This window comes from Mus pahari, chromosome 10 (genome assembly GCF_900095145.1).
Source record: "Mus pahari chromosome 10, PAHARI_EIJ_v1.1, whole genome shotgun sequence".
Lineage (NCBI taxonomy): Eukaryota > Metazoa > Chordata > Mammalia > Rodentia > Muridae > Mus > Mus pahari.
In genome coordinates this window covers 38,094,215-38,120,117 of record NC_034599.1, presented here as the reverse complement: position 1 = coordinate 38,120,117, position 25,903 = coordinate 38,094,215, and the positions used below count along the sequence as shown (strand labels likewise).

Here is a 25,903-nt window from a genome sequence, read left to right as displayed (position 1 = left end):
CTGTATAGCCCTGGCTGTCCTGGAACTCACTTTGTAGACCAGGCTGGCCTCGAACTCAGAAATCCACCTGCCTCTGCCTCCTGAGTGCTGGGATTAAATGTGTGTGCCACCACGCCCGGCTTTAGTTACTCTCTTAATAAGGCAGATTGCATTGATTAGTATTAGTATTGAATTGGTCTTGGGTTGCTGGGATGATCCTCAACCAGTCATGAGGGTTCAGCCCTTTAAATTTTATTTAGCATTTATCTAGTATATATGTGGATGTACAAGTGTGTACTCATATGACACACTACACATGTGTAGGTCAGGGAAGACTTTAGCGCTTGTTTCTCTCCTTACACCTTGTCTTGAGGCAGAGCCTCTCGTCCTCTGCCCACCACTGGGCTGCTTGTACAGTTTTGGTTAATTCTCTGCGTCCTGCCTCCCATCCAGCTGCTGGAGTGCTGGTCTTCTTACAGATGAGTGCCACCACAGCTGGAGATTTTAACTTACTCATTTCCTTTTTTTTATGTATACAAGTGTTTGGGCTGACTATGTGTTTGTGTACATTGTGTGTGCCTAGTGCTGCAGAGGCCAGAAGAGAGGGCTCCAGAGCCCCTGGGACTGGAGTTAACAGAGGAACCACACACCCAGGTTCTTCGTAAGAGCAACAAATGCTCTTAACTGCTGGGTCATCTCTAGCTCTCAGATCTGAATTTTTACAAATAAAAAATAAAAAAATAAGGAAGTTGGTAAGCCTGTAAGCTCAGCACTTGGGAGGCAGAGACAGGAGGACCATGAGCTTGTTAGGTTGGTTCAGGCTAACCAAGACCAAAAAATAAACAAGACAAGACAGGAAACAGCAACAACAAACAAACAAAATAAGAACACCCCCCAAATAAAGACGGAACCAGGAAGGGGCCAGCGATGGAACAGACCCTTCAAAATCACTCTCCAGTATCCTCGCCCTCCACCAAGGCCACCTCCTCAAGTTCTCCACTTCTCAGCTAAGCCCTCAGCCACAAGCCTGCTGGGGACATTCCAGATGGAACCCATTATAGAAGGTCAATGGGAAATTCTGCTGGCTGTGTTCAGTTGGCCTCACAAGTACAGTTTAACTCAGTTTTCAAGAGTTCCTGATGTGTAATCATTTTTTCCACTAGATCAATGGACAGTGCAGCTGTTTCCAGAGCATTGAACTGCTGAAGGCTCGCCCTGCTCACTTGGCCGTTTTCTTACACCATGTAGTCTCACAGTTTGACCCTGCAACATTGGTAATATATCTTATAACTTATCTGATTGAGCATCCACATATTGATTCATATGCTGGAGAGCTTTTTATCTGAAAAATGAGTATAGACAGGCTTATTTTCTAAATTTATAAGGATAGGCATTTCAAATGTTATTAACTAAATTATTACCTTTTGTGTTTTTTCACTGTCTTTTCCATTTCTTTCCCCATGACAGCTCTGTTATCTCTATTCAGACCTGTATAAGCAGACGAACTCCAAGGAGACTCGGCGTGTCTTCCTGGAGTTTCATCAGTTCTTCTTGGACCGGTCTGCAGTAAGTTGCTGAGTTAATACTGGGGTCAGTCTTTCCTTCAGTACATCCATTGCCTCATGGACCTTCATTTCCTGTCCCTTAACCATGCCATGGAAGCATATCATGCTTTTGGACATACATATTATATTTTAGTTCTTGATTATACTTGTCTTAAAAATAATTTCTAAGTCAATTTTGGGTATATGAATTTTATAGTACATTTTAGGGAATATAAATGTATATTTGGAAATTTATATGTACATGATTAGATTGGGAAATGAAAAATATAATATAGATGATATATATATATATATATATATATATATATATATATGAATGAGGATATATATATATAATATAATATATTTATAATATAATATTTATAATATAATATAAAATATAATATAGATTATATATATATATATATATATATATATGAATGAGGATCCAAAGGATAATCCTTGGATAAGTGAATTCTGAGTGGCCCCTCTGGATATTAGAAATACAAATTTGACTAAAAAGTTACACACTGCGGATCACTGTGTTTTGTTTTACCAATGGAAGTGCTAGGGAAATGGCCCAGCTGGTAGCGTGCTTACCACACAGGCATGGAGAGCCATGTTTGATCCACGTGACTCCTGGGAAGGCAGAGACAGGAGGATCTTGGGGGTTTGCTGTCCAAGAAGTCTAGTCAGTCATTGAGCCTGAGGTTTGGTGAGGGATCCCATTACCAACAGTAAGGTGGGCAGTGATAGAAGAAGATACTTCATTGTCCTCTGGCCTCCACTCACAAGCACAGTACACCACACGCCACACTTAAGTCTTTTATTTTTAAGCTGAATTTTATCATGAGCATTGCTAAGTAAGAGTAAATAATAGCCTATAATACATCCTTGGATGATCTTGTTGCTTGGTCCTTTTCCCATCACCTGTTTTTGTTTAGTTTATCTTTAAAAAAAATTGTTTCCTTAGTGTATGCATGCACACATCTTCATATACACATGTAGGCCAGAGGCCAACATCAGGTGTCTTTCTCACCTCATTATTATTTACTATAATCAGTTTTTTATTGGTGTGTTTCATGTATACTTGTGCTAAGATGCAGAGGACAAGCAGTGGAAGTGAGTTCTTCCACTGTGTGGGTCCCAGGGATTGAATTCAGGTTTTAGGCTTGATAACCAACTCCTTTCCTGCTTAGCCATCTCCCTGGCCATCCATGTCATTATGTTGAGACTGGGTCTTTCACTGAATCTCAGCTCAGTCACTAAGTCACTGACGAGTGTGCTCCAGGGATCCTCCTGCGTCTACTCCCCACCACACCCACTTTTATGTGGATGCTGAGGGCCCGAGTTCAGGTCCTCGGTCCTCATGCTTATCTATGGAGCACTTGTCTGTAGGAACTTTTGCAGTCATCCCACCCCTCTCCATATTCTTTATCCCTTTAGTTTTACACAAGGTTTCACGCCAGCCATGAATTCAGCAGGTCATTGAAAATGACCTTAAACTTACTGTCTTACCTATTTCCTAATTGCAGAGATTAAAGGCATGTGCGACCAGCCATATCTAGTTTTATGAGGCACTTTATGAGGTGCTGGGATGATGCCCACAGTTTCATAAGTGCTAGGCAAACACTTGGTCCGCCACATTGCCAGCCCTTGTCTTGTTCTCTTAAATGACTGCTTTAGACTCTAGTCTCCATCGCTTCTCTCCAAGATTCCTCAACTGAAGACTTTGTTTTTTATTTTACTGATTTTTTATTTCCATGTATGTTTGTTGTCTGTGAGGGTAATGTACCACCTGTGTGTCAGTGACTGTGGATGACAGAAGACAGGGTCAGGCCCTAACTGAACTCTGCAAGATCAGCACACGCTCTTAACCACTGAGCCATCTCTCCATCCCAGCTCTGACCCTGCTGCTTTCCTGGAAGAGTGTAAAGTGTGAATGGATCACCTACTTCCCTCGTACTATACATCTGCCTGCCTGCCTGCCTGTTGGCTATGATCTGTGCCAGCAGTAAAGTGTTAGAAGAATCCATACTAATGTCTTGATTCTTTTTTCATGTGACCAGTCAAAATTATATTACTCATGTCCATACGTAAATGAATTAGTTTTTATTTGATTTCTTGTGGTCCTGGAATCACACCCCTGTCTTGGTGTACTCAGCAAGGCTGTGTTGTTGAGCTGCACTGCTAACCCACATGTACTTTTTTGCATGTGTGTTAAAAGAACTTTTCTGTTTTCTGTTTCGCACATCTTTCCCTTTTCCATATCCTTGAAACAGTCTTTTAGCCCAGGCAGGCCTTTGGCTTAAGATTCTCCCATCTCTGGTTCCCAAGTCTTGGGATTACAGACATGTATGAACATGTCTTGCCATTTCACTCTTCTTAGGGGCCAGAGATGGCTTGCTCAGCGGTAAAGTGCTTGTTGTGCAAGTATAAGTACTTGAATTAGATGTTTGCACCCACATAAGAAGCCAGGCGTGGCTGTGCACACTTGTACTCCCAGCGCTAAGAGGGAAGACAGGGAGACAAGGATTCCAGGGACGCTCCAGCCGGCCAGGCTAATAGAATCAGTGAATATCAGGTTCAATGAGAAACCCGATCTCAAAGGAATAGGGTAGAGAGTGATAGTGGAAGCCAACATTGGCCTTCACAGATGCATGCATTACACACTTACACACGTGTGTACACATCACACACACAGCAAAATAAATTACGTAATAGTCTCATAATATTTTAACACTGACTTATTTTCAAAGTTACAACTTCAGATCTTTATAAGAATTACAAATTTAGGAGGTATATGACTTTAATAGGTGTACAGTATAAAATTTGTATAAGAACCAAGATATTTCCTCTGAATACAAAATAATAAGATTTTCTGTTTAGTTGTTGGATAAAGAACATTATAGTCTGATAATAATTCTACACGCTTAAGGGGAGAAATCCTGATAGAAAGAAGTGTATCCTAAGATAGTTGCTTTAGTTCTACTGCAGGGGCTACTAATTATTACTGATTATTGTTGAGATTTTAAGACTCAAAAACTCAACATAACATCCAGTACTTTTTCATCGGCAGTATACCGTTGAGAGTTTTAACAGTTCACCTAAGAAGATTACTGAGAATCACATGATCTGTAGGATAAGCTGCTCAGATTCAGACATGAAAATCATGCTTACATGAGTTAGGTTTTCCTATGTAATATATGCATAGTTTAGGTTTACTTGTATTATTTCAAGTAATGCATAACTGATTATATTGACCAGTGTTTATAGTAAGCTGATGTCAGATATTTATGTGGAGTGATACTGAAGCATTTATTTTGCTACCCGATAAAATGGCTACTTCTTTCTTCACAGCAGAACTTTGGGGAAAGAGTTTATTTCCACGTCTAAGCAATAGACAGGGCTATGACTCTTGGATGGGCAAGAACAGCTGGATTAGCAAACACTTTAGGATAAACCTACACACCTTCCTCAGTCTGTCCCAGAAGCTTGAAGTGCAGTTCTAACTTTGTTTGCTTGTTTCAGCACCTGAAAGTTCCAGTTCCTGAGGAAATCTCCATGGATCTAGGTAAGTTTGAAGCACCCGCGTCCCTGAAGATTAGTGTCTCCATCCAAATGTGGCTCGCCTCAGATCCACTGTTTTATGTTAGTTTAGTCAGGCTACTTTAATCATGTGACTCATAGCTGAAAGAGAGTCTACTACATTGAAAGGATGAGATCTGGCTTCTGACAGGAAGTGCAGTAACTGCACTAAGTAAGTTCTCTGGTATAGTAAGTTCAGTGCGCACTGTGCAATGTCACTGTGTTGCCAGTGTCAGGCTGCATAGACTGTATCTTTAGATCACTTAATTCCTTTCTTTTTGCAGAAAAGAGAAGACCTGAGCTTATTCCTGAGGATCTGCATCGCCACTACATTCAAACAATGCAGGAGAGAGTCCACCCTGAAGTTCAGAAGCACTTGGAGGATTTTCGGTAAGTCTGGTGTTAGAGAAAACTTGGTATGCTCATTGTGAGTTATTTGTCTTATATTTTTAGATAGGAAAAAGCTACATGTGAGATATTTCACCCCTCACTATGTAAATCATATGACCTTAGCCCAGTTGTTAAACATAGTGGGCATCTGAAGTCAGAGGGTGGATGAGAGTCCATAGTCTCCATTCAGGCCCTTTCAGCATGGAGGTGGCTCAGTGCAGCATCTATCCTGAGTGTGTTCCTTCCAGAAATGAGTCAAAAGCATCAACCACCACTAGACCCTCGACTTGCTGGGTCAAAGTAGAAAGCAAGACATCCTGCCTGTCCATAGTCAGTTGTAGGTAGGGCTGTCTAGACACCTAGAGGGAGGGAGATTGTTATCTCTGTGCTGAGATATTTTTTCCTAACTCTTTTAGACAGAAACGCAGCATGGGGCTGACCTTGGCTGAGAGTGAGCTGACTAAACTTGATGCAGAGAGAGACAAGGACCGGGGAACTCTGGAGAAGGAGCGAGCATGTGCGGAACAGATCGTTACCAAAATTGAAGAAGTGTTGTAAGTCAGAACTGCATGCAGAAATGCTGCTTTTGCTTGGAGGCCTCTAAGCAGATCTGGCGGAGCAGTCAGATTGTACATGTAGAATTATTCGTCGTGACACTTGGAAATGGAATTTTCTCCTGTTAGTTGAAAGTTCTTGGCTTCTCCGTACTGAGTGTTGGTTAATGAGTAACTCCAAGACTTGTAATCAGTGATAAGCGCTAGGTGGCCGCTTTCTCTGCATGATTTACAGGCCTTGGGAAGTACTTGCTGCTGTAGAACACATTCACCCGATGACACGGCTGTGAAATGGTGGGGGTCTCTTGTGGAGTAGAGTTCCTTGAGTATTTTATTCTGGATGTAGACGGGACCCTAATCATTTAGTTCTTTTCTGTTGTTTCAGGTGTCTGAGCTTAAATAGCACATCTCTGATTAAATGTCTGTTTCTTTGATCTTTTTTGATGGCACCTTGGATTGAACCCAGGGCCTTGTACTGTGTAACTTACAGATAGATCATTTCCAAATGTACCACTGAATTATAGATAGAACATCTCCAATTGTATATATTTCACCTTAAAATATTTTAATTTTTAGGATGACTGCTCAGGCTGTAGAAGAAGAAAGGAGGTAATATAATGTTCCCTACCCCAACTAGAGCTATATTTTCTCTCTGCTCTAAAATGTCTGTTTCTTTAAACTTCTTATATAGACTGTAGGCTCCCCCTGGTGGCCTGTTTTTTATTTGATTTGTAACTTTAGTGTCATGTGGATAGAATTGGTTTATGTACTTTTTTTTTTTTTTTTTAAGTTCCTGCCTTAATTAATTTCCATCATTGGGCCTCTAGAAATCACTTGATCTCTTTATTCAGACCATCCTTTTCACATCAGAACTCTTACAGTATTTAATCGGTTCTCCTCCAGTTCCACAATGCAGTACGTAATTCTCATGTATATGAAGTATTTGGGAGTAAAAGTGAAAGAACCGCGAAACTTGGAGCACAAGCGGGGTCGGATCGGCTTCCTTCCAAAGATCAAGGTGCGACTGGGGCAGCAACACAGGGGCTGCCTTGCCATTCTGCTCATTTGCGGACAGTGATTCCTTCCCAGCGTTTACTGTGTCAGCACATTAGCACTGAGCATCGTGATAGGTCTAACTTGGTCTCTCTTATCAAGAAACTATCTAGTGAGAAAAGCTTATTATTAGGTAAGGTGACGTTTATATGCCTGCCACCTGCAAACCAGTGCCTTAGACTGTCACTTCAGGGCACCTGTCTCAGTAATTATTAGGTTTTATTTAGTGTTTCTTGGAGTCTAAAGGTGTGTGAAGACACGCACGTCCCTCATTACTCTATCCCTAGTTTTCAGCACGGTGCTTTCACATACTATGAAAATGTTGAATGGATGAATGATGCTGTAAAACAGCAAATGTTTGTTAGCAAGCTGCTGGTAAATTGACTTTTTACTTTCTAAGAGTATTGTCTGTGTTTACTGTCTAAGAGTATTGTCTGCTGTTGATACAGGCCTGTGTGGTAGTACAGGCCTGTATCAATAGCACTTGGGAGTTACAAGCAGGAAGATCCAGAGGTCACGGTCACCCTTGTCTATATAGTGGGCTTAAGGGCAGCCAGGACTACATCAGATGTTGTCTCACACCAAAAATGCAAAACCAGAAAATAAGGCATGCTGAGCTTGAGGTTCCCACACAGCTTGGCTCCGTGGGTGCTGTCCTTCTTTTATGTGCATCTCGCCATTTCCTTTCAACTGACCATTAGAATACATTGCTGTTTTTGAAAGCAACAACAAGACCTACTGTTCGATGTCTCTTATCTTACTGTAATTGTACCTTGAATTTAGCAAAGCATGAAGAAAGATAGAGAGGGCGAAGAAAAAGGGAAGCGAAGAGGATTCCCCAGCATTTTGGGACCCCCAAGAAGACCAAGCCGCCACGACAACAGTGCAAGTATGTTGAAGCTCGAGGTGCTGTTCTTGCTGCCTTTCCTCAGAAGTTTGGTCAGGGCTGTGTCGCTGGAGGTAGCTGCTCTGCAGCTGCTGTTGCTGGTGCTGCACTGTGCCTTGTTTCCCCCAGTGTTGTTCTGAACAAAGCTTACCTATGATGCTGTATTAACTGTTGTGAACATATTCATCAGTGGCGTGTGCCATCCCATGCCTGTCACAGTGTCTTATCTTTATGTGTGCCTATTCAATTTATGTTTGCTCAATTTAAAAAAAAAAAAAAAGCTTTGGGCCAGGAAGCTAGCTCAGTTGGTAAAGCTCTTTGAAGAGACATTAAATCCGTAGAGCCCATGTTGATGGGGCTGGGGGGAATGCCTAATGTGGTAGCTGGAATCTGGGAAGCCAGAGACAGTTGAATCCCTGGCCTGCTAGCCTGACCTACGTACTGAGTTCCAGGTGAGAAGGGGCTTTGTCTTAAAAAAGAATGTGGACTTTGACTGAGGAATGGAAATGATTCTCAGAGTTGTTTCATTCAGACCTACACACACACACACATACACACACACACACACACACACACATACCCTGGTCATCGATCACTCCACCATGACTTGTTTAGTCCCTTCATTCTTACTGTTACTTACTCTCTCTGTATTTCTGTGGTTTCCATGTGTCCACTGTGCTTTTTCTGACAGCCTGTCACCTCTACCTGCAGAGAGAGGTCAGATCACCAGACAGCGTGGCAGCCGAGATACATGTAGTTGGTACTAGGAAGGTAGCCAGCCTGTGCTGGGCTTCTCACCTGAGGTTCTGGCATGCTGGGGTGACAGTTCGGTTGGAGAGCAGTGATGTTGCGTCTACAGGACATGGGGAGTCCTCCTGCAAGTGCCAGTAGCACAGGTCAGAAGTTGTGACAGGCAGAGGGAATCTGCGAAGAAGGAGAAGATGGACTTAGATGCGGGCTGTACAGAGCCATGCGAGGATGTGTACAGTAGCAGAGGATGACCTGAAAGAACCTGATGTGGACAAGAGTAAGGAGGAGGGCAGTCTTTGGTACAGCGGAGATATTGTGAATATCCAGGGAAAAGTGGAGAGGGAGAACACTCACAGATAGAGGCTGCATCTTTATTTTTTCAGGAGATAAAACTGTCTCCCAGCAGTCCCTCTGCCTCCACTGCCACTGCTCTCGCCAGCTTCTCTTCTGTGTTCTTTCTTCTGTTCCGTCCCTCTTAACTTTCCTTATCTGCTCTCTCCTTCTTTACCCCAAACCTCGTTTCTTGCTGTGTGTAGTAACTGTAAACTCAGATATTTCCATCCACCCCTTTCCCTCTCTACAGCCGCTCTGCAGCACATGCTTCTGACCATTGCTTTCTGTTCAGTTGGCAGGGCCATGGAGATACAGAAGTTACGCCACCCGAAGCACTCATCTGCACCCTTGTCTGTGAGTCCTGAGCCTCAGGACCCTGCCAAGTTGCGCCAGAGTGGAGTAGCCAACGAAGGAACAGACACTGGATACCTGCCCGCCAGTTCCATGTCCTCTGCCACCTCAGGGGCTGCTCTTTCCCAAGAGGGAGGGAGAGAGAATGATACAGGTGAGTCATTCATTAAACAGTGGAAAATGGAAGATTTTAATTACAAATGAATCCCAGTTTAGTTTGATTTAAATATTGTAGTATTCTACAGTTCACAATAGAAATATGCTGAATGATAATTTTTTATTTTCTTAAAAATCAAAACTCCAAACTACTTCCTGAACTCTTGAGGTGTTACCTATGCACAGATGCCTGCCATTTGAAGCTTATACGATGCACGAGGAAAGCCACAAAACTAAAAATTTATATTGGAGCCCCTGGGTAAGGTGATACAGCCAGAGTCATCTTCAAGAGCCAGAAGCAAGGGGACCAAAGGTTCAAGGTCATCCAGGCACACAGGGAGACTGTTCATAAATAAAAAGAGAAGACCCAACACCAGTAAAAGTTGGAAAATTTTTTCATTACAGGAAAGAAAGATAAGGGGGATTGAGGAAACTGGCTGCTTGTTACTGGCAAAAAATGTTCTGTTTTCTAAAGGAAGCAGAGTTGAGACTTTTAAAAAAACAAAAAACAACAAACAAACAAACCCAACACGATGTAGACTTACGGGATGGATAGAGAAGAAGGCTGCTCAGAAGGGAAGGCGCTCTGAGCACAGGTGCCGGGAGCTGTGTCTCCTAGCTGATCAGACTGACCCTCCGCCGTGTGGGGTCCAGGACCAAACGCAGGCCGTCAGGGGCTTTCATCACGACAGGCCCCAGATAAATTTTAAAGAAAATCTGTAAACCTGAGACCCTGAAGATTTTTATCTTTTACATTAATGATAATTCAGTAACAAGAAGAGGTCAAATATTTGAACCATAGCTATTTCCACATAGTAGGAAAGGGGAAAGAAAGAAAAGAAAAGAAAAGAAAAGAAAAGAAAAGAAAAGAAAAGAAAAGAAAAGAAAAGAAAAGAAAAGAAAAGAAAAAGCCAGGCAGTCAGGTCAGCTATACAGTTTTCATCCTTAAACATGAACATCATTCCTCATTCTTGGAAACACTTGCTTCTTAAAGTTAAGGCATGAGGCAACACACAGCTCCATACAGTTAGACAACGACATAGAAAAGCCATCCCTAGAGGACAGCTTAATTTTGATAATGTGTAAGAACTTTAAGATTGCCTCTAACATAGAATACTTGGAAACATTAAATGATAAAGAATAGGATCCTATAAAAATATTTCAGAGATAAACTTTAATTAAAAGTTAAATATAGTAGAGTAATTATTGTTATTAATTGCTGTGTGAAAAATCACTCCAGGTTTAGTGGCATAACACAGGAAGTATTCTCATGTTTTTGTAGCTGCTTGGCTAAGTGGTTCTAACGTAAGGCCTCTTGGGAGAGTAGGGAACACCCTCCTCCAAACCAGATAACTCGCATGAGGTCTCAGCCCAGAGCCCCGTGGGCTTTCAGGAGTTGCTCCAGTGTTCCAGGATGCTGTAGCTGACTCCTTAGAATGATGTAGAGGAGGGAGTCAGGACAGAGTTCTGCTGTCACCTCAGCCAGTTAGAGGCAAGTCACCAAGTCATCCATACTTCAGGGGAGACAGATGACAGTCCATTCCTGAAGGAGAATTAGTTGATGAGGAAATCATGGAAACTTGAGAGCAAGAAAATGAGAACTGTTCACCTATTGCTCCTTGGAACACTGAATGGTGGAATAGAAAAGAACACGGCTTTCAGCTTTCTGCAAGAAAATGGTTTTTACTTTAAATTGTGTATCTTAAATTGTCTGTCAAAAAGGAAGAATGAATAAAGACATTTTCAGATCTGTAATAATGTAAAGTTTGGCTGAAACTCCTCACTCCTTGAACAGTGTTTGAGGTTATAGTTCTGCACACAGAGAAGAAAGTGAAAGTGAATCATGGGGTGCAGGACACTGCGCAGAAGAGTAGCACAGGTGGTGACGGGGCCACAGGTCACACAGCCATGGCTCCAGACTGGAGCATAGCAAGTCAGGAACAAGAAAAGATACGTGGGAGTCGGGAAGGTGGTTTGCATCAAGTTCGTAAGGACAGGGTTAGGGCGTTCAGAGTGGGACCCATCTCTAGCCTGCTGTTGCTGGGGAGATACCGGGTCCTTAGAGCTCACCAGCCAGCCAGTCCAGCCGAGAGACCCTGTTTCACAAGTAGAAGGTGGAGAACTATCAAGGAAGACATCCTGTGTCGTTCTGTAGTCTCTCCACACAAGTAACAGAAACACTCACTCACACTCACACCTACAACACACACAAAAATGAAGGAGGAATTTTTAGCAATTGGTAGTATGAGGAACCAGAAAAAAATTGACATACAATAAAACTATATTACTTTACCAATAAAGGAAAAGATTTAGGAGTACAAAATAAAACCCAAACAATTGTTTAAGAAAGTAAGTCATTTTTGAAACATGAAGCAGACTAAATGCTGTGGCACATGTGTCTACTCCCAGAAATTGGGACATGGGTTGCAAGTTGCAGGCCACTTTGGGCTACATATTAACACCCTATGTCAATAACAAAATGAAGGCTGGTAAGCTGGCTCAGCAGGGAAGGGGCTTGCCACCAATCCTGAACACCTGAGCTGGAGTCCTGGACCCCCACATGGCTGACTGTGAAGCAGCTGCTGCAAATTGTCATCTGACTTGTCCTTGTGTATCTTGCAGGTATCTTGCACACACGCACACACACACACACACACACACACACACACACACAATGTAAAAAATATTTTAATTAAAAAAAAAAAGGAAGCAGGTGGACTGTTCATGAAGCAACTGATTGAGTGCAACTTTAGTGTAATGAATATCCTGTTTTAAATGGACACAGAGTTGCATAATTGGGGCAGTAAGAAAGAAAATATTCAAACAAGCATACTTCTTAACCCAGTAGGAACAGTATGTGTATGTGTTGAAGGTTGTATTTGGCAATATGTATATGGCCATAGTAATGAAAACATATTCCATTGGTTTTCAGGCACTTAGAGTCATCCTGCTAGATAAAGTATAAAATAGCTATTTCACTGAGACCACAGATCAGAAAGGTAAGAAGAATAGGAGAAGGGAATGTGGATGGACATTAAATCCCTAGCTTGACATACAAGAGAGTTACTGTTCTCCTTGATGTAGTAAAACGGATCCATATTTGCATTTCTGTAATGCCTCATAACCCTACCAGTAATGACATAGCTATCAGACATTGGGAGGGGCAGAGAGTGAGCAGAACCTCTAGAGAAAGAGATACAGATTGTAAACTAAAAGTGTTATTTGAAATTGGCCCACTCTAACTTCTGCCGTTAGAAATGAGGAAGGAGGAGGCAGGAGGAGGCTGCTCCTCATCCCGAGACCTGGTGCTGGTCTTGCCTTTTTAAAAAATTAATTTTCATAGTTTCATTTATGGGCAGCTTGCATATTGACCCTCTGACTGACTACCTTTCTGCCTCCTGTCTTTGCTCACCACATCTCTCTTTATGTTTAGTCATTTTTTGTGACTCACTGATAACTAGGGCCATCTGTGTGGCCTTGGGTTTAGAGCTATCTTTGGAAGTAGGGGCCTCAGCAGAGAATAGACAACTAAAGACACCTCTCCCCAAATCTATGCACAGGCAGCAGTTCAGAGGCAGAGGGCATGTGTGGCATTCAGGGAACTTGGAGAAGTTGGGATTCTGCTTCATTCAGGGGTCAGGCTCAAACTGGCTGCACCGCACCATCTCAGCAATTCAGTGGCTTTTCCCTTAGCTTTTAAGAGAATACTTTAAAATGAAGTTTCTTGTCAGGCATGGTGGTGTATGCTTTTAATCCCATCTCTCAGGATGTAGAAGCTGGCAGATCTCTGGGAATTTAAGGCCAGCCACAGGCTACATAGTATCTCAAAATGAAAAGAAGAGAAAAAAAAGAAAGGAAAGGAAAGGAAAGGAAAAGAGAAAAGAAAAGTTTTCCCCATTTGTTCTTTAGTGCATTGGAGAGTTTTATATACTAAATTTTTTATTCTAACTAGCCTATTTAAATAGAATGTGGCTGTGATTTAGGAAAAAGTTCTTCTGGGAATTGATCAGGTTTTTTGGTTATTGCTATTGCTGTTTAATTTTAAACAGTTAGTGACTCCAACTTTTATCATCTTAGGAACAAAACAAGTGGGAGAAGCATCGGCCCCTGGAGACTGCTTGGACAGCACACCTCGTGTCCCCAATACTGTTTTCGACTTCCCTCCTCCTCTGTTAGATCAAGTGCAAGAGGAGGAATGTGAAGTGGAGAGGTAATTCATAGAGCTTTGTGCATTGCTTAAGTTCTTTGACCTATCACTTTTAATATATAGCAGTACTTTCTTTTATAATGTTTTATAGAAGTCTGGTTGGTAGTAAATAATAAATCCTACTGAAATTTTCTATTATGTTAAATAGCTTTTGTATCTTGGGTATATCTATCTTTCTTTTTTGTTTTTTATTTGTTGTTTTTGTTTTTTTGAGATGGGGTTTCTTTGTGTAGCCCTGGCTATCCTGGAACTTGCTCTGTAGACCAGGCTGGCCTCAAACTGCCAAGCTCAAAATCCACCTGCCTCTGTCTGTGGAGTGCTGGGATTAAAGGCGTGCGCTGCCACAGTTCGTCTGGGTCTGTCTTTCTTGGTCTCCATTTTGCTCTCCTGTGATTCCTTATTCTCTATTGTTTTAGGGTGGCAGAACATGGAACCCCAAAACCCTTTCGGAAGTAAGTTAATCTTAAGTAGCTTTCATTTTAATCATGCTTCTCCCCTATAAAGTCCTAATTGTAAAGGAAAGAAACCTTATTCATAGTCTGTGAGCATAAAGGAAAGCTCTCAGTAAGCCCAGACCATCCAAGGCCCACAAACAAGTGTACATCCAGGAAGAAGCCATTTCCTAGGAGAGGAGAGAGTCTGGGGCTCAGTGCTGAATCAGATGCAGATGTCTACCTGGTTTACAATGAGCGCATGCTCGTGAGGTTGTGGTGATAGCTCAGCTGTTAAAAAATGCAAAGACCTCAGTTCAGATGGTGAATGCCCAGGTAAGAAGCCAGACATGACAAGGCCATCAAAAGGAATAAAGTGAAGGGCAGTCAAGGAAGACACCCGAAGCCAACCTGGCCTCCATATGCATGTGTACACTTACGTATGTGCATCCATACACACACGAACATACACAAAAGATTTGTGAGTCTGTCATCCACCTGAAGCCCTCAACAGGATTTCCTATTTGTTTGTTTTATTAGGTTTGACAGCATCGCCTTTGGAGAAAGTCAAAGTGAGGATGAGCAGTTTGAAAATGACCTGGAGACAGATCCGCCCAACTGGCAGCAGCTTGTTAGCAGAGAAGTGTTACTGGGACTGAAACCTTCTGAGATCAAAAGACAGGAAGTGATCAATGGTAATTTTAATCAATCTGTTGTTGGCTGTATAGGTTGAGATTTACCAGATGAAGCAAATCTTTCAGCCTTGGAATTTGCTTTATTTTCTATTGGCCTTTTGTTTTAAACAGACAGAATTAAACTAGATAGGTTATTTTTGAGCCTTTCAATAGAAACAGTACAAGTAATGGTACAATTTGCATTTAGCTTTCAGGCGACTGAAGATCCATAGCATTATATATGGAATTCGAAAAAAATCAGTTGGACACTTTAAGGTTATATTGTAGACATAGATTATCAAGAATGAGCTAAATTTAAGGAGACTAGCTGAGCAACAGGCAGTGTGGAATGAGAGCACAGGTAGGACTTAGGTCACCCATGTACAGGTCACAGACCATTATTGAGGGGGTCAAAGCAGGAGCTCAGTTCAGTCAGTCGCATCACACCTACAGTGGAGCGAGAGAGTGAGGCTCCTATGCCCTTCCTCTTGTGTGCATCAAGCCTTCTCCTGCTCTCTACGACCCCAGACCTTTGCCTAGGGAATAGTGCTGCCCATGATGTGCTGGGTCCTATAGTCAGTCTGTTAACAGGACAGCCCCTTCCCCAGTATGCCCACACACCAACCTGTTACAGGCATTTACTCAACTGAGACTCTTTCCCCAGGTGATTCTAAGTTGTGACAAGTTGACATCACAGTTCCCCTAACGTGTACGTAACAAGTATGTGACATAGACGCTGTATCCTCTGCTATCACTATGGCTTGATTTCAATAAATATCTTCTTTTTGATGACAATGAGATTTAGTAAAGTTACAGAATGACTCCAGAAATGAGGTTTTATGGGCAAATACAGAAAATTAAATCTACTATTACTTCAGAAGAGTGCTTAAGGCTATCTGTTATTAGATTTTACTATATTCTGGTGTAAATGAGTTTGGGAGTAATTAACTTCCTAATATAAAATACTTTTGAATGATACATTTCATTATTCTGCTGTGTAGGAAAATTTCATGAATCAGTTTGGTTCTTAGAGATATACCATCTTTTCTAAACACTAAATTTATTACATAATGCATTTGCTACCTAATAGCAATGGAAGACTATATTTGGTCCCATGGAATGAGTCTAAATATAGCACCATTCCGTGCCTCCTTCCCTCTCCTCTGCCTAGAGTTGTTCTGCACTGAGCGAGCTCACGTGCGGACACTGAAGGTCCTTGACCAAGTGTTCTATCAGCGAGTGTCCAGAGAGGGGATTCTCTCACCTTCAGAACTGCGCAAGATTTTTTCAAACTTGGAAGATATCCTTCAACTTCATGGTAAGCAAAGTTTGCTTGTGACCGTTGTGTTTACATTTCTAGTAGAGAGAAGACTGTGTAAAAGCACCTTTAGGACACATTACAAATAGGTGAGTACCTAACCAAGTTTATTGAGGATCTAGCAAAGAAAGATGATTGGATCTTTGGCTAAATATTTTCCCTATAATTTTATACAAGTCCTACTTTTTGTATACAAGTGGCCTTTTGTATACATATGGGCTTTTCTGATCTAAAGTTAGTACTTAAAAATCAAAAACATGAATAATGGGAATTACCCTTGATAATATCCTATCAATTACTATATGTATGTGTGTAGTTTAAAATGTATATTGCATGTAATAATACGCATGTAAATATATTTTATAAATAGTAAAATTAAGTGACTGGTTAGATCATTTCCAGCAAGTTTTGCTGTTTGTGCTTAGGGCACCTTTTCTGTGCCCGGCCCCAGCTGACTCCCCTGGACTCAGAGGAAGTATAAGATGTCCTTCTCGCCGTACCCCACTGTCTTCTCTCTGACATTAATTTTCAGTCTTTCTTGGTCAAAGAAATTAGTTTGTCAACCAAAGCAGTTATTTTTGTGGCAATTTCAGATTTCATTGGCATGCAGTGTGCTGTTTACATCCAGAGGTTTTCTGAGCTGGGTGACACAGTGAGACCTTGAGGGTGAATCCATATTTAGTGTAGCTACACTATAGGCAGTGTGCTACTTCCTAACAACAGAGCTTAAAATGTTAGGATCTGTGTCCAGGAAGAGCTTTTGGAATCTAGCTGTGTAAGGGCTGTGTGTAGATTACATTAATGGAGATTGGGAGCAGCTGTGCTACTCAGAGAACTTAAAAAATAAATCTATAGTTAACTGATTTGTACTACCAGTAGTTCAAATTAAAATAAGTCTGGACTTAATCTTTTCTTTCTTTTTCCTCCCTTAGTTGGGTTGAATGAGCAAATGAAAGCTGTCCGAAAAAGGAATGAGACTTCTGTTATTGATCATATTGGGGAAGATCTGCTCATCTGGGTAAGGAAACTGAGAATGTGTTTTAATTATTTTTATAGACATTTGATCAGATTCTGGGGTAAGTAATAAATGTGTCCAGATGAAGCACATCCATGTGCAGAGCTAATAGGCAAAGGTGGGAAGGGTTCCGAGTATTGTTTTATTGTTCAGTTTGTTCTAATCAGTATGCAGTCAGACTCGGTGCTCCATCTCACTGAGATGCTGGTACACTGGTTCCTTCTCTTAAAGGAGAAAGAGTACTGCATCCTGTCGGTTTAGGTGACACAGAATGTTTACCATCTTCTGTTGTTCAGATCTTAAACATGTACTGTATAATGTTAGGTAATTATACTTCATAAGTGTCAGTAGTGAAAATGGCTTAAACTTATTTCCAGTCTAAGAAAATAATCCAGAGGCTGTAGTAACTGCAACTTCTGCCCATCTTTCCATCTAACTGTCTGTACAGATTTATTTTGTTATGTTTATGTTATTGTTTTGCCTGTGTGTGTGTGTGTGTGTGTACCACATGTTATGGCTCATGCCCACAGAGGTGAAAAGAAGGCATCGGATCCAGTTTGGATTCCCTGGAACTGTAGCTATAGGCTGTTGGGAACTGAACCTAAGTCATCTACAAGAGCCACAAGTGCTCTTACTCACTCGGCCATCTTTCCAGCCCCTGATTGTCAACTTATATTGAACAAAACTTTATAGTTCTAGAGACAGTGTCGTGTAAGACACATAGCTTCTGCTGTCACACAGTGTATGGTGGGAAAACTGTGGGAGTTTGATTGTTTTAGGCAGAGTCTAAGCAGTTAGACTCCCCCAGATCTGCCTGCCTCTGCTCCCAAGTGCTGAATTGAGAGGTGTGGGGCAGGAGAGAGAGGACAGAGAATGTTTAGAGAGTTTTTTCCCAGTCTTGGTTCCGTAGGTGACTGCAGAACTGCTGGGATCCCAGCGTTTCTTATAAACCCTGCTGTTCCTCATGTTCCTAGTCCCTGAGGGGTAACCTGCCCTTGGTTTTGCCAGTCTCATCCTTCAGCATTTATTCTTTCAGTGCTGGGGATTGAGTTCAGGGCCTTGGGTCTGACACAAGTGTTCAACCACTGAACCATGTTCTTCGCCTAAGCATCCTGTCTGTAAGAGAATATAAGTACAAACTTTGACCAACCAGCTAGAATACTGTGTTATGTAATGTGCTTGAAGAAAATAGTTCATCTATAGATACGCTACAAAAGAACATTTTACAGAATGTCTTTCTATATGATAGACACTTAGAAATGTGGAATATTGTATGGAAAACCCTTTTAACTAAGTACAGAGCACTTGTTTGCAAGTGTAAAACTGTCAGGAAAGCTAGCTTCGAAGTTATATGTGTGATACCCACACTCAGGACCTGGGCAGGATGGCTGGGAGTGTGCGCTCAGCCTGGACAGCCTAGTGTAGTAGTCATGTAGCCTGTCATTAGCCTGTAAGTCATGTGGGTCATGGCCCCTTTGGGGAATGGACTGACCTGCAGAGGTCGCCTAAGACCATCAGAAAACACAGATATGTACATTACAATTCATAGCAGTAGCAAGATTACAGTTAGGAAGTAGCAATGAAGATAATTTTATGGTTGGGGGTCATCACAACAGGAGGAGCTATATTAAAGGATTAAAGCATTAGGAAGGTTGAGAACTACTCTAAAGCAAAAATAAACAAAATCGAGGTTATAGTATGCAACAAAAAAGACTCTGACTTATAAGACTGCCTCATGAGCAATGTAGTTGTTAAGCATTTTATTGAGAACCTTCAAGTTAGGGTATGAGTAAACCTACAGATTAATTATTACAAACAAGTTTACAAGAGTATGATACTTCTAAGAGGCATAATATATATGCATATATAATATATATTTGCAAAAGGGATTTACAAGTTCATGGCTCTATGCCCAGGCTCCCTTTAGCCCCAGCACAGGTGACACAGTGGGGAATTTTCCTTCTGTTTGCACTTGGCTTGTGATCGTAGTACATTTCATAATGAGTAGGAAGGAAAGCCCCTAACACATGGATTTCCCTGTAGAGCAGTAGGCGAGTTCTTGTAAAGGAGTCCGAGTCTATGAAAATGAAATAAGAATCACAGTCTCCAGGCATTTTGTGTTGCATACTCCCCAGATGTCAACCTTTCTAATTTGGGAGCAGTGTAGACTGAGAGGTAATACCTCCTAGGTGACTGGCATATGGCCTGTGCTGTCAGCGTGAGTCCTTAATGTAGCACATTGCTCCTGCCTCTACACACAAACCCGTCTCTTGCATTTGAAAATGCTCCCTGGGATGTGGAAAGGACTGTGGCTGCCTTCCTCTTACTTGGCCTTGCAGATGCTCAGTGTTTCTTTCTCATTTCTCTGTGTTCTTGGCACAGTTTAGTGGACCAGGAGAGGAGAAGCTGAAACACGCTGCCGCCACATTCTGCAGTAACCAGCCTTTCGCCCTGGAAATGATCAAGTCTCGCCAGAAAAAGGATTCTCGATTCCATACTTTTGTGCAAGTGAGTTAAGCAAGTTAATGATCCCATGATCCCACATTTTGTATTAACTACAGAATAAACTTGAGGAATTCTGACTTACAGTGTTCATCTGTGTTAACAGTAATATCCCCCCTCATTTATGTTTTTTATTCTATGAATATAGGTGTTTTTCCTGAATATATGTTTGTGTACCAAGTATGTGCATGGTCCTGAGAGGCCATTGAGTCCCCTGGGGCTGGAGTTACAGATAGATGTCAGCTGTTGCCACACAAGTGCTGGGAATTGAACCTGGCTCCTCTGGAGGAGCAGCCAGTGCTTGTAACCACTGAGCCGTCTCTTTAGCCCCACCCAATATGTCAGCATCTTAAAAGGGCATCTTACATTACTGGAAGGAATGAAGATGCTTTTGGAATGATGAGTAATAAAAAATATACATGAAAATTGAAGCATTTGATGTAGATATCTGTGTTTCGATAGCAGTTTTAATTAGGAAAACGCCATTTTCAGTTGTTCTGCAGTCTCAACAAGCACTCTCCACTGAGCTATAGACCTAGCCCTTTTTATAGCCTTTTGTGGTAAGGTCTTATTAAATTGCCAGGCTTGTTGCTCTGTCTGCACCTCATACTAGCCATGAGTTTACAGGCCTGTGCTACTAGGCCTGGCTTGTATTCACTTATGAAAAGCATATAGTTTAAGTTTGAGGTGTTTGGGTTTTTTTGTATCAGACTTGAGAGAATTGTAAAAGTACTGGGGTAGGGATGGGAGTAGATAAGAGTCTGGAACTGTGGCCCTAGGCTGTCTCCAGCCACCTGCTGTTTTATAAATACAGTTACTTGAACACCATGCATCTGTTCCCTGTTGCTGCCTTGCTAAGCAGCAGTCACAGTTTTTGTGGTTTAAGAGTATGGCCACAGTGTAACAGGACCCTCTCTCTCCCTTGGATTTTATCGAATGTACTCTAGAGTTGATATCCTCACCTGAAGCTTGGTTAAGCCAATGGCTGATTGATCAATTGATTGATCTTTTGATCAATTTCTTTCTTTTGTAAATGTAAAATGAGGTCCTGCTTTCTGGCTTGTTGGCCAGGAACTAGTCCCAGCTCCTTGGGATACCTGTCTCATCCTGTGGCCTTTGAGCAGTGTACAGAAGTGGATTTTTGCTTTTTATCCAAGCCAATAGGAATTCTTTTCTCTGGTCCAGATTGTTTTTAAAGTTAGGGGTTGAGAGATAGCTCAGGGGTTAAGAGCACTTGCAGCTCTTGGAACGACTAGAATTGGGGTCCCAGTCACTTCTCACCGAATCAGGCCAGGCCTCCTCTTTTATATTAAATCAAAATCAAGTGATAGTAAACTAATTATAGAATAAATTCTGCCCACACTCCAAGGGATGGAATCACATATACCTGAGTATTTTTATTACATAAGGACACCTTAAAGGTTTGTATTTTTATTACATAAAGCCATGTCCATTCATCTATCACTGCTCTTTGTTAAAACAGCAGACTCAGTTGTTTAAAAAACTGGCCCAGAGAGTCAGAAGTGTGTATTGTTTTAAGGCTTGTAGACCTCTGATGCATATAGCTAGCACGTCCAGACTAGGGATCCGTGGTGTCTGCTTAGAGTGGTGGATAATAAGTTAGTAAATGTACTTTTTAACACTTTTTTGAGACAAGATTTTTCTGTGTAGCCTTGACTGTCCTCGAATAGAAGTAGGATGTGCATGTATTTTCTCTCCTTTTAGAAGAATCTTTGTCTAATAATCAGGCCTCTAATACAGTGGCATTTCTAGAAAATACATGATACATGTTTTGTAATTATTTGTCCTCATACGCTTGCTTTGTTAGTTGACTTCCTCCACTTTGATTTTAGGATGCTGAGAGTAATCCCCTGTGCCGTCGTCTTCAGCTGAAGGACATCATTCCCACCCAAATGCAGAGGCTCACTAAGTACCCGCTTCTTTTGGATAACATTGCCAAGTACACAGGTACAAGCATTTTGGCTGAAACAAAAGTTGGGAACTGGAGAAATGGCTTAGTGGTTAAGTGCTTTTGCTATTCCAGAGTTGGGATCTCAGCAGCCCTACTTGGTGGCTCATAACCACTATAACTCCCAACTCCATGAGATCTAACACCCTTTTTGGGCTCTGTGAGCACCCACATGCATAGATTCTTATACAGATAATGCATACATGCACTTTCTTTAAAAGCCAAGAAAAAACCCAACAATATGTCCTGCTAAATAATTAATCTTTCATAGCATTCTGATGCATAGACTTGATTTCTGCTGGTTGAATGGCAGATATTTCCTGAGAAGACGCAGTGGCATCTTCAGCCTGTGTGGATTGTGACCTCTGATAGTTCAGACACAGAGTTTGACCTATTGTGGTGCAAGGCTCACATTAAGGTCTCTGCCTGGTTTTTATTTCAAAATTGTTTTTTAAAGACAAAGTATCACAGAGCCCAGTTCATCATGAACTCCATATGTAGCTGAGGGTGGTCTTGAACCCCTGCTCTCACCTCCTAGGTCGGTGGTTCTTAACCTGTGGGTCAAGACCCCTTTGGCCCACCTCTAGCTCTAAAAGTATTTACATTAGGAACTATCACAGTAACAAAATTGGAGTTATGAAGTAGCAATGAAAATAACTTTATGACTGGGGTCATCACAATGTGAGGAACTGTATTAAAGGGTCGCGGTTTTAGGGAGGTTGAGAATTGCTGTCCTAGGTGGTGGGATTGTGGGTATGCACCCCCACCCCTACATCTTGCTACCTGTTGTTGTCAGCAAGCTTCTGCTGGAGGCAGCACATGGAGGCCGTGTTTGTATGCTTTTTCTGAGAGCCTTTGCACTCAGCAGCAAAACTGAGTATGGCCTACAAAGTGTCAATTGTCACCTGACCAGGTAGGAAAAATTCACCCATATTTGTTTTGGCATCTCTCATTGTTTTTTTAAAAGGCTTTATACTAGATCAGAGAGATGTTTTGTGTTTATAGAAGTACTTGTAGGAAACTGAATAAATGCATTATCATTCCAACTTTCTCATCTTGAGACAAGAAATGATTCTGAGTTTTATGCCACAAACTCCTGATTCTTACACGTGACACTAGGAATGCGTATTGGGGATCCCAGACTATGGTGCCTGGCATAAATGTGGCTTTACATCCTACTCTTAATGTATCTGTCCAGTGGGACCGCTACACTGTTTGAGATTACAGTTTCCACTCTAGTCTGGTAGCTCTCTTCAGTGCAGTGATGTCAGAGTGTCCGTGATTTTGGTGAGCTTCATCTTCTAGCATTGCTACTGTTGTACTTTTTCCTTCTTTAAATGTGATCTCAAGTGCAAACTTACTCTGGAATTCTTCAGAGTTGTTACACCAGAAAGACTGCATAAGAGGCCCAGAGGTCATAGTTGTCTAGGTTATACACTGCAGTCCCAGGGGTAAGAAAGGGTCCTGTTTGTACAGCTTCCAGAGGCCTTCCTTGTTAGCGCCTAACATTGGGGTTTTAATACAAGGCATCCCTCTTGCATTTAGGGCTCTGTATTGTGATTTCTTCTTTCTTTTTTCATCCTTTTACTACTGAGATTGACTTACAGGTTGCACATGTTAGGCAAGAGCTCTGTCAATTAGCTGTATTTCCAGTTCTTAAAACAGTATTTCGAGCTAGACAGTGCTGGCACACACCTTTAATCCCAGCACTTGGGAGGCAGAGGTAGGCAAATGTGAGTTTGAAACCAGCCTGGTCTAGGAGAGTCAAGGATATACAGAGAAAACCCATCTTGAAAAACAAAACAAATATTTCAAGACAAATATTAGCATGTAGCTAAGGCTAACTAACTGCGAGTTTGTGATCCTCCTACCTCAGCTTTGTAAGTAGCATGCAACTCCATAATTGGCTCCTTTTTTAAAAAAAGGTTTTAATGAGAATGTATGCTTTAAGTTGTGATAATCAGAAGTCGGGCCTGTGTAAAGACTACCTGGATAGAGGCTGTGCCATAAGGTTTTGTTCTTGTTTTTTTGTTTTTGTTTTTTGTTTTTTGTTGTTGTTGTTGTTTTTCCTGAGACAGGATTTCTCTGTGTAGCTCTGGAGGTCCTGGAACTCACTCTGTAGACCAGGCTGGCCTCGAACTCAGAAATCCACCTGCCTCTGCCTCCCAAGTACTGGGATTAAAGGTGTGCGCCACCATTGCCCGGCTGTGCCATAGGTTTTAACATGGTATAAAAATGTTAAAGGTATTTGTATATATCTTCTTATACTCATTTGAATAAAATGAAGTTGTGTGTGTACATTTTCTTTTTTGCTAATTTTCTGTTTCTTCCCTATATTAGAATGGCCTCCAGAAAGGGAAAAGGTGAAGAAGGCTGCAGATCATTGTCGTCAGATCTTAAATTACGTAAATCAGGCTGTCAGGGAGGCAGAAAACAAGCAGGTAAGAAGGGAAAATAAGACACTGGATTCACTGGGGACCATTAAATGGGTATATCTGGAATCTGAAATAACAGAGAGGGTCATTATACAACTGATGAGCAGGACATTTGTTTGCTACTCAAAAGTGTTGTTGGAGTTAAAATGATGAGGCCCCAGGAGGAAATTTGGTGCTGTATATTAAATTAAATGGCCTGTGCCTGACTTTGGCCCTGTGACCTAGCGATTCATTGGAGAGAAGTGAAGAGAAGTTATTCATGGTCATTCTAGGCTGGAAACAAACAGCTCATGAATTCAGCAGAGAACAGGTAAAGCAATGGTGTAGTCATAACTTAGCAGGCTGCCAGAGATAGACAGAATGGATCTAATTAGCATTGTAATGACGGAAGAAACCAGACGCACAAGAGCGCATACACATAATTGTATTTGTGTGAACTTGGAAGATACTAAACTGATTTGTGATAGGAAAATAAATAAGAAACACAATTGCCGCTGAGGACATAGTGTAGAGATCTAACTGGACAGAAATACAAGGAACCTTTCTGAGACCATATTAATACTTCATGCCTTGGTAGGAGGTTGAGTTGTACAAGTGAATTGTTAGTCAGAATCCATGGAAAAATACACTTAAAATGCATGCATCTTACTGTAGGTAAAGTTTAAAAAAAGGAACCAAGGGAGCTGACAAGATGGCTTAGCAGATGAAGGCCCCTGCTGCCACGCTGACAACCTGGGTTCAGTCTGGAGCACCCACATGGTGGAAGAAGAGAACCTCCTCCCCCTGAGGCCCTACACATAAACATGCACATGCACACTCTTACATATACACAGACTCTAAAAAAAAACTGAGGCCCTACACATAAACATGCACATGCACACACCTTACACATACACAGACTCTAAGAAACCACTCCTTTTTTATTTTCTAAAGATTTATTTATTTATTATGTATGTATGTATATATTTACTTACATGTATGTGAATATACCATTGCTGTCTTCAGACATAACAGAAGAGGACACTGGATCCCATTACAGATGGCTGTGAGCCACCATGTCATTGCTGGGAATTGAACTCAGTGCCTCTGGAAGAGCAGTCAGGGTTCTTAATCGCTGAGCCATCTCTCTAGCCCAAGAAACCACTCTTAAATATTGAACTTAACGATAAGCACTCTGTAGTGGTATACATGCTGCAGTATCCAGTGGGGTGTATACTGATCCAAGATTATTTAGAAATGCCTCTGGAGCGTAAGGCAAACACAATTGTAGAAGGTGGAGAGTCGGACAGTCTGTGACTTTTGTATTTATGATGAGGGGATGCTCAAACCATTTGAAGCAGTCGTTTTTAGAAATTTATTATACAGACATATCTATATAGATGTACAGCATACATGATTAGACATTTATCCTGCAACATATTTTAATAGGGGTACAATGCACATCTCTAAAAACCTATTTTGTTACTGTATCATTGTTATTGTCAAACATTGTAAGTAACCTCAATGCACATTAGTAAGGTGTACTTAAAATTGATTCACAGAGTTTGAAGTGTGAATGCTATGCGGTTGTTTAAGAAAACATATCTCTCTATGTGATATTATAAAGTAATATCCGAGGTATACTGATAAACCTTATACACAGAGAAAGAGGAATGTATCTTAGCTTGCTTCTCTCTTGCTCTGATAAAACACTTACCAAAATCATCTTGGTAAGGAAAAGGTTTATTTGGCTTACATTTCCGTATTATAGTCCATCCTTGGGAAGCCC

The 25,903-nt window shown here is 41.4% G+C and overlaps 1 protein-coding gene across 3 annotated transcripts in view; it reads left to right on the top strand.

The window, feature by feature from the left end:
* Positions 1–25,903, top strand: part of Arhgef12 (Rho guanine nucleotide exchange factor 12) — a 134,021-nt gene that overhangs the window by 93,710 nt on the left and 14,408 nt on the right. For all 3 annotated transcript variants that reach the window (XM_029543068.1, XM_021206425.2, XM_029543069.1), the window contains 17 exons: positions 1,143–1,253; positions 1,447–1,545; positions 5,055–5,097; positions 5,396–5,501; positions 5,918–6,055; positions 6,632–6,664; positions 6,959–7,073; positions 7,892–7,997; positions 9,370–9,582; positions 13,662–13,794; positions 14,208–14,243; positions 14,763–14,917; positions 16,068–16,214; positions 17,147–17,232; positions 19,612–19,737; positions 21,585–21,699; positions 24,041–24,141. In XM_029543068.1, the coding sequence (XP_029398928.1) occupies positions 1,143–1,253; positions 1,447–1,545; positions 5,055–5,097; positions 5,396–5,501; positions 5,918–6,055; positions 6,632–6,664; positions 6,959–7,073; positions 7,892–7,997; positions 9,370–9,582; positions 13,662–13,794; positions 14,208–14,243; positions 14,763–14,917; positions 16,068–16,214; positions 17,147–17,232; positions 19,612–19,737; positions 21,585–21,699; positions 24,041–24,141 (1,863 nt within the window). The remainder of the gene's footprint in view (positions 1–1,142; positions 1,254–1,446; positions 1,546–5,054; positions 5,098–5,395; positions 5,502–5,917; positions 6,056–6,631; positions 6,665–6,958; positions 7,074–7,891; positions 7,998–9,369; positions 9,583–13,661; positions 13,795–14,207; positions 14,244–14,762; positions 14,918–16,067; positions 16,215–17,146; positions 17,233–19,611; positions 19,738–21,584; positions 21,700–24,040; positions 24,142–25,903) is intronic.